This window comes from Lactuca saligna, chromosome 7 (assembly GCF_052625555.1).
Source record: "Lactuca saligna cultivar CGN05327 chromosome 7, ASM5262555v1, whole genome shotgun sequence".
Lineage (NCBI taxonomy): Eukaryota > Viridiplantae > Streptophyta > Magnoliopsida > Asterales > Asteraceae > Lactuca > Lactuca saligna.
The window spans coordinates 39,558,884-39,568,187 of NC_136423.1; the positions used below are offsets into that span (position 1 = coordinate 39,558,884).

General features: G+C 33.9%; 1 protein-coding gene across 2 annotated transcripts; it reads right to left on the minus strand.

The window, feature by feature from the left end:
- Positions 1-640: 640 nt before the first annotated feature.
- LOC145005268 (translation machinery-associated protein 22-like) lies at positions 641-7,657 on the minus strand. 2 transcript variants are annotated; one of them, XM_078964337.1, is made up of 7 exons: positions 7,368-7,657; positions 7,187-7,264; positions 1,491-1,552; positions 1,302-1,383; positions 1,158-1,225; positions 999-1,075; positions 641-921 (listed from the first exon to the last, which is right to left on the minus strand). In XM_078964337.1, exons 1-7 carry the CDS (start codon positions 7,618-7,620, stop codon positions 840-842), a joined length of 702 nt encoding a protein of 233 aa, XP_078820463.1. In that variant the 5' UTR covers positions 7,621-7,657; the 3' UTR covers positions 641-839. The 2 variants fall into 2 exon arrangements, with proteins under 2 accessions (XP_078820463.1, XP_078820464.1); XM_078964338.1 differs by having other exon boundaries at positions 992-1,075; positions 7,368-7,656.
- Positions 7,658-9,304: the final 1,647 nt, after the last annotated feature.

Genomic DNA, 9,304 nt, shown 5'->3' on the forward strand with positions numbered 1-9,304 from the left:
TCTTCGAGATTGATTTGTATGGGTCTGAAAGAGAATGAATGGCCCATATAAATTGACATGACGAACGACAATATCAAGATTTTCAAAGATTGCATAAATCTTTTAACAATCTTCAACAAAAAAATAAAATCTAATTTTTTGAAATGAAAGAACGACAACGGAGAAATTCACAATCTTTAGAAATCTATGATATTGTGTAACAAGTTTAATTTTTTATTTTATTTCCACTTGATATGTATCATGAGTCGAACGTTTAATCCAAACATATATACATGGTTGTCTTTTTTAAAATTTAAACAAAATGACTTATAGAATTAAGCCAAAAACATGGATTGATATATTATAACATATTTGCTTTTTCTCTTTATTCTGAAATCGAGTTTTTTAGAATGCATTTCCAAATGATTATTTAGTTTAAACAGAAACACGTCTTTGATTATACAACATTTATCCATACATAAGTCATTACTATTTTTAGGCAAACAAAAATTAGAGTCCATCAAATGCAAAACTTGTAAATTATCCGTTATTTGTTACATATTAATATAAATAGCTCAAACATATAACATGATATATGCTTTTTTTTTTTTTTGAAAAGTTATTAGCGTTACACAGATATGATTACAGATACACAGATACATGAACATTGAAAAGTCATAATCGGATCTTTTACTATTAAATGTCTTAAATATTTCAAACCCTTAAACACATTTCAACTCTCAAATCCAAAACTTGATTCGTGGGCCAAATCAAATGATGTATAAAAATTACAAATATTGCTTTTAAAAAAGTTACACCCACAAGAACAAGAACAAGAACAAACATACTTTTTTTTTTCTTTAATTCATTCGTGTTGCTGTTTCTTCACACAGCAGGAACCTTCTTCCCATCTTCAATGAAATAAATCGCACTTTCAGGAACCTGAAATATATTCAAATAAAATTATTATTCTCCAATTCATTAATTATTTATAAATAATAAGTTTAATTACATCATGCCATGTATCTGTAATGAATTCCACGATATCATACGCAATGTCTCCTTGTACATCGATTTGATCTTTTTCAGTTGGGCCCTAATAATGTAACAAAATTTAGATGATAAAATATTAAATATATTAAATGATTAATTTGGTTATTAAAGGATTAAAAGTATACCTTTACAACTGAAGCTCCAGTAGCGAATTTCTTTCCAAGTTTCTTGGAAGCTTCACTCAGTTTAACACCTGGAATTAATTAATTAATTAATTATTAAGATTCAAGAAAAATACAAAATGGGAGGTAATTAAAATTAAACTTTACCAAATAGTTCGAGGCCTTTTATTGTGGTGATAGATTTACGCTTGTTGCGCGTTACTTTCTCGATTATAACTTCTTGTTTGTCCTACATGGAGAGTATATGATATGATATAAATGAAATTTAAAAACAATTATATGGTTTAATAATATATGATTATTATTATTATTATTATTATTGTTGTAATTTTGTACCTTCTTTTTTATTTTTCCTCCTGGGAGTCGTTTTACTGGCTCTTGCTTTGGCACTGAAGAACCTATGTTTGATGAAAGAGAAGAGTAAAGAAACATGATTAGAAATGAAGTGAGAAATTACATTGCTATTTCGTGCAGATTTTCCTTTTAAAAAAAACACGAATAAACCACTATGTTTATGTAATTCTTTCATATGTGACTCATGATCATTTATTTATTCCTTGTTATGTTCTTAGAGTTGAATTGTCCTGTTTCTTTCATAAGAATAGGCCTGAAGTATAAGGTTTCTTCTTTCACCACTTGAAGGTTCATTTGCAAAGCCGCCTGGCCATTTGGGCCCACATAGTTCTTTAAAATCAACTGTTTTTCATAATAGATGTACTGATTAATTAAGTATTTATTATTGGTTATTATATGTTTTTATAACTGTTTAGTTTCTAAAGTCTAATGTGGGGTTTTAATCAAATCAAACCAAACCTAAAACTTGTTTACCTTATTTGGCCAAACAAACCTCTGACAAGAACCCTAAAACATTGTCTATGTCGGCTCCACCACCTTCCCCGGACTTCCTAAATTCATTTGATCGTCTTAATTTTAACCGTTACAAGCGTATTGCAAATGGAGAAGAAGGAAACAGTATTGTGTTAGTAAACCCCACATTCTTGCATGGTGGGGGTATTTTAGTCTTTTCCACCTATTGAAATCTGTAAAAAGGTTGTCTACTTCTTTCAGTCTCTCACTTTGTTTTCTCCTTCATGAACTCCCGACTGCCATGCACGAAAATCAAGAAGATGGAATGTGGTTGTGGAAGTGTTGCAATAATACGGACATCACGGACTAGCAATAACCCCGGAAGGCCATTTTACGCCTGTCCAAACAAGGTAACCTTTAGTTGTGTGGGCCTTCCAACTTGAGGACAAGTTACCTTGTTATGTCTTACTTGTTTACACACACTGCACAATATTTTTTCCCTACCTTAGATACAGTGTGTCTTTTATCCTTTTTGATGCACCTCTTCTTCTGTTTACTTTAGATCTACCTGGCATTCTTCTCTTCAATGGTAGAAAAGGTGGTATGAAATTAGTAGGTGACCACATATTGTAATCATTCATCCCGTGTATTTGGTACTTATAAGTTTTTTGTAAAAGTCAACATAGTACATTGGATCTACATAAGTGCCAACATCTCTATTCAAATATAAGATGGTAGCAACTGAATGCACGCATCCATACCCATTAAGTTGTCACACTCTACAATTACAAGTCTTCTTATCCAAATCAACATCATAAGACCCACTTGTTTCAACGTTCATATCAAGTTCATTGTCAAATTTCATGTCAATGCCTACATCCATATCACCTTGTAAATCATCCATGTCAATGCCAACATCCATATCACCTTGCAATCCTTAATGAACTTCAACTACACCAGACAGTTTGTCTTCAGGATTGCATACTTTAGCTTGTTCATCTTTAAACCATTCAAGAAGACTGACACCAAGATGATCCATGTATATAGGAACTACACAACCACAAGCATACCTTATTTCGATTAAATCCATATAGTTGGAATCATTGGCAATTATCCTCAATCCTTGAGGAAACTCAATGCCAAGCATTCAGTAATAAACATTCACACATTTCTCATCAGCGAATGTTTCAACGAACAGCACAAATTCATTCTTGTCCATCACAGCAAAATCGATATCCTCAAACCTTTACTCCAGGTAAAATACCTATAAAATGAAGATCGATCTTCATGTATACCGCCATAGCAAGCATCCACTTCAGCCATTTTGAGAGAAGAACAGTTAAAGAAATAATAGGAAGAAAAAAAGCAGAAGAAAGACCACGAAAGAGAGTTGAGTGTTCTTTAAGCGTTTCTTTAGGTCAATTAATTACACCTATATAGCAACTGAGGTGGATTATTTTTAGTCTCCATGACACTACATGGCATATGAGAACTGATGATTAGGAAGGGGTTCACAGGGTGACCCCTTCACATTTTCCATAATGACCTTTTAAATCCTAAAAACACAAGTACATACCCTTAAAAGGCAAAAAAAATCACAAGGGACCTTTTAAACCAATATAGTAAAGTGACAATAAAGAGCTATTTAACCTCACCCTCCTACCAACCCACCCACCCATCCTGCACCCTGCATACAAGACTATTTGTCTCTTTATTGTTTCGTTGGAAACCATCGTCATTGTCGGATACCACCGCCCTACCACCACCATTTACGTCATAAACCACTAAAATCAACAATACATCCACCATTTACGCCGGAAAACACCGATACTGTCCATCGTCTCCTCCGGTTTGATCGTTGACGGAGCCAACAGTAAAGAAAATTGGCTTAATCGACAAAAATCACTACCACTTCCTTCGTCTTCTCTGTCTTCTCCAGCGGTGAGCTAACTACAAGATCTGAAAGACGAGTGGAGAAAACCCACTGCCAACGTTAGGAAACCCTAACGTTGTCGTTCCCTTCGTCGACTCATAACGTCATCGTCGTTGGTCATCCAGATCTACGTCAATTCGTCTTTTAGATCTATGTCGTGGTTCAGAGAAGACAAACCAAGAAGGTTGCAACGATTCATTCGCCATTGTCAATGTCGTCTGAAAAAGAGATGAACGAAATTGTAACCCAGATCTATACGACGTTTTTCAGTGTTAGTTTCAAACACCTACAATTGCTCCAATGACAGCTTCTCCTCCGTTAGCATCACAAGTAACCGAATCCTCCACCACCTCTCTACACCCCCTCTCTAAAATGACCACATACTATACAAGGTTCACCCCGATCTGACCACCGGTCTTTCAGGGTTGAACCCGATCTTTGGGGTTCCAAAAAGGATCGAGGAGAGGTGAACTAGAGAGGCTTCTATTAGCAGTTCAATGAACAATCGAGATGGAGAAAATATGTCGGAGTTCTTTGTTTGTCGGAGTTTTATGCTCACCGGAGCTAATAAAGGAAATGGTGATGTTGGAGATTTTTGTAAAGGCATGATGGTGATCGTTGGGGATTTCACGTCTGAGAAGACAAATGTGTAGGGTTGGGACCCTTTTTTATACAATTATATTATTTTCTTTAATTAATACAAATATATATGTGTGTGTGTGTGTATATATATATATATATATATATATATATATATATAAAGGGCAAACTCGTCATTTTAAAAATGTTCAAAACAAATTAGAGCAAAGTCGCAACAAATGAAACAGTTTGGACCACTACTGCAACTCCAAAAAACAAAACATTTTGAACCAAACATCCAATTTTTGACATACCACGGGGACCAAACTGGCAAACTTGCAAACTTGCAAAATGTCTGCCATCAACCCAACGTTTGTTTAGGATTACAAAATGTTTGTCATCAACACAAGTATTTTTCATTAATCATCGAATCATTGCCGGTAGGGTTACAAAATGCATGTGATTGTCATCAACACAAGTCTTTCATTCTTCCACATGTACCAAAAAAAACCATTGAAACTATATATATATATATATATATATATATATATATATATATATATATATATATATATATATATATATATATATATATATATTTGCTTCATCATCTCCACCTAACACTTCATCTAAGTTTCATAACAAAGTCGAGCACAACCACCATCATTACGAGCAAGGCCACAACCATGCCACCATCGCTAGACCAACGGCTTGAAACTTCTTGTCATGGTCATTCAGCTTGTGTTGGAGATTGATGTGATCAACCCTACAGACAATGAAGTCTTGACCTAGCTGCTCCTTCAACTGATGCATCTCACTTTGGTGCTCTGCAATCTTTTCTCCCCAGTCACACAAGATGGAATGGAGATCATTATAGTTGAGACACTCTAGCGAATTTAAGAAGTCTGGGGAAGGTGGTGAAGCCGACATGGACAATGTTTTAGGGTTCTTGTCGAAGGTTTGTTTGGCCAAATAAGGTAAACAAGTTGTAGGTTTGGTTTGATTAAAACCCCACATGGGTTCGTTGACATTTTTTAAGCCCACCTGCACCACCGGGCACTAAGGGTGGTTGGTTTCTAGTTGGAATTGAATGTTTGTCGTTAATCCTGGCATATATGGCGTTGAGTCGACTAGTAATGAGTCTGTGTTGACTCACCGACTTACTTGGCAGATAACAATGCAGGGTTATCTCCTAAAATAGGTAAGGGTACTAATTTAATCGGTAAAACACAAGTACGTACCCTTAAAAGGCAAACAAAAATTCGCGAGGGACCTTTTAATCCAATATACTAAACATTGTTAGGCTACAGTGACAATAACCCTTAAAGTAATTGTTGATTTGTAAGTGGGACCAACAGAGGTGGACTATTACAGTAACAAATTAGGTTATATCTCTCGGAGTAAATAAGGAAGAGGACTATACATCATTACCTAAAGAAAAATGTAAATGATTGACACAAACATATCGGATTGGTTATAAAGAAAGGTTTGCTCTTTTTGCCAAAGGTCGACTCCATCTTGGTTTTAAAAAGCGGCGCTTTGGACCGCTTAAAGTGCTAGGCGCTCATATGAAAATAAAAATCGCTTTTGAATTAGTAATGCGCTCAGATTCCTTTACTCACCGCTTAAGTCGGCGCTTTTGCCGCTTTTTCCGATTTGGTAAAGCGGCGCTTAATAGCGCTTTTGGTATACTAGGCTTATTTAATTAGCTGGGCCAGGTTTAGTGTATTTTTTAATTAGATACGTAGGATGTAGGGTTATTAAAATGAGAATTCATACGTCGCAACACAAAGACAACATCAGTAGGCGGGAAAACGTTTCTTCTTCTCCATATTCATCTCCGGCCTCCTGCCCTCCTCTCTCCTCTGAAGAGGTGGAAGAGAATATTGGAAGTGATTGTGGAGCCTTTTTTTTATCACCATGCCTGATGCTAGTTTTAACTTTTGAAATCGACTTTTGACTTGTGAAATAGATGCCTTATGAAATATGCAGGATATGTTTTTTTTAAGTATTTATATATAATTTCTATATTTTAATTTTTTTTTAATAAGGGCGCTTCGTGTGCTCTAAGCGGGCGCTTTCGCTTAGCGCTTAGCGCTTTTACTCCCAAAGCCCAAAGCGCTTTGAGGCGCTTTACGCTATTTAAAACCTAGGACTCCATACGGGTCTTATTATCAGAAGGTCCAGTGACATTTGTGATCGAAAATGCATTTTTAATAGAGAATTGGAATAGAAGGTCTACAAGATCGTATACATGTTTATGGGGAAACCTTGTTTCCTGAAGAAGCAAGAAACAGTTTTTTTGTGTCAAGAAGTAGTGTTATAAGCTATAGCAGATGCCAGGCTATGTGTCATTGCACATGTGAAGGGATTTGGTGGAAAAGGATGCTTGAAGAACTTAAAGTGCAAGGAAGTGATCCAATGAGATTTCAAAAAATCTTGTGCATTATGATTGAACAGAACATCTGGAAATCGATATGCACTTTATCAAGGAAAAATCAGAAATCATATCCCTAGAATTATTCACAAACTCTACCAAGAATCAACCTCAACCCTATAAAGAGCAGATATGAACTTAAATATATTTTCCCCCAATAATCATAATCAATTTGTAAATTTCACAACCCGTTCTTACTAGAAATGGCACAAGTCTGCTAGTGCGAGTTTGGATTAAAAAAAAAAAAAAAATTAAAAAGCTACAAATCGGGATTACCAGAAGGTCCAGTGACATCTGTGATTGAAGACGACTGTAGTTGATCAGACACTCTATCAGCTGCATTCGAATTTGACTCTGAATCGTTTTCGGAAAAAGGAGAATAACAAATTTTTATCACAATTGAACACATAATAAACATCCAAATGTTTTATATGAAAGAGGGTATAGAATCTTTTACCTTGAATAAGATCTGGGTAAAGTTGCGGTGCGTTTTGGATCAACCAGGGTTTGCATTTTTCGAAATCGGGACCAAATTCACAGTACTCGGCGGGTAAGCCGCAAACACCACAGTATAAAACCCGAACCGGTTGAGGTTTTTCTGCCATTACAGCTGATTGAAAATTGGTGAAGTTGGCTATCTGAAAAATATCAGCTGTTTTGATTTCGAGTGTCAAGGGTTTCTGCTCTGGAAGAACGCATAAAGAACGCATACAGTGAACGAAAGCCGCAGTTTAAGCAAGCGACGTCGTATCCTACGAAAAATACAAAAGTGAAATTTATAACATTTTTTAGTGATATTACAACATTTACAAATATCATGTAAATGTTTAACAAACATTTAACGAACATCGGAAAGTTTGTTTATATTTATTTATTTAATAACTAAATGAATATAAATACAAATTGTTGTCCGTTTATTTAAATGAATGAACATTAACAATAATCTTGTTTGTTTATTTATGTTTGTAAACTTTGGTTTATATTCGTTGATTTAATTTTACTTGTGTTCATATATGTTCAATTTTTATATTAGATTCATATATTATATGGTCTTGTTCATATTCGTGAACATGCTAAACAAACATGAACAATGATAAAAAAAAACATAATCATATATATATATATATATATATATATATATATATATATATATATATATATATATATATATATAGAGAGAGAGAGAGAGCTAGGTTCAAATGTTTCTAGCAATTATTGTGTGCTTGTAAGAACCAATAAGAATTGAGAAAATAATTAAATCATTAATAAATAAAAGAAGGATATAAGAGTAATCTACATTATAATTAATTATGTTAAATATAAAACAAAATTAATTAATATCCCATTAATTTAGGTTATCAGTTTCACAAAACTATAATACCACCATTGACCCCCTCTGTTTCTCAGGAGACATCACATGACTCCACCACCGGCGTAAAAATCAGACGACTATGTTACCGCCTCCACCCTCCTTCTTCCTTACTACTATCGGCGCCACTGTCTTCTTTCCCAAGAACAATAATCAAACCCTTTGATTTCTTCCATTCCTTCGTACTCCTCCTCCCATCACCAATATGTAGAAGAGTGTGGCACTAAGGAATTAAATAATGAAAATCCAGGTAATCCCACTAACGTAAATTTTAATTTCTATTCATAAAAAGTATTTTTTTTAAGAAACTATTGTCTGTAACCCACTTTTTTAAAACCCTAATTGGTGAAGTCGCTTATTTTATTTTTATTTTTTTATGGATGTTAAGTTTGTTGAGTGGTGATACCCCATTGATATTCACGTAACATAGATGATAAATCATGATTATTCTATATGGGGGATGTCATGATATCAGTAAGATGAAACCATTGGATTAATCTTTGCAACTATTCGAAAGTAAATGTGTCTAGCCTCACAAATATCGAATAACAAATAATTAATTTTGACACTAACGTTGAAAACTCCAATGAGTTATTTCATTGTCTAAGAGGACTAAAATTAGGCATGCCATTATGGATGAAATATACAACATAATATTATAAGAAAAAGAGATATTTAGGATCATTTCATTGTCACCTTCTCTACATCAGAAGAATGATGAAGGCTTTCATATGAACACATTAAATGTTATATTCATCATTTAACAATTTTTTTTAATATAATTATATTCGAACAATTCTTATTACATAAGTTAGTGATATACTTTGAATTGTAGTTAATTCATAATTTAAGGTGATACTAAGAACAAATGTTTTATGTAATATTCATATTCTTACATAATGAACAAGTTAATTCTTATGAAATTTGTTTTTCATTCCCAATTATTCTTAATGTCTCTCACTCAATCTTTTCATTTCTTTAGAATATATTTATTATTTTGCTTATTCTAAATGTTTTATATGAAT

Coding starts and splice junctions, on each gene's coding strand:
- LOC145005268 (XM_078964337.1), bottom strand. CDS start 7,620: ATGCGTTCTTTATGCGTTCTTCCAGAGCAGAAACCCTTGACACTCGAA. Junction 1,553..7,186: donor AGATGTCACTGGACCTTCTG/GTAATCCCGATT, acceptor CATCAAACATAG/GTTCTTCAGTGCCAAAGCAA. Junction 1,384..1,490: donor GAGGAAAAATAAAAAAGAAG/GTACAAAATTAC, acceptor CTCTCCATGTAG/GACAAACAAGAAGTTATAAT.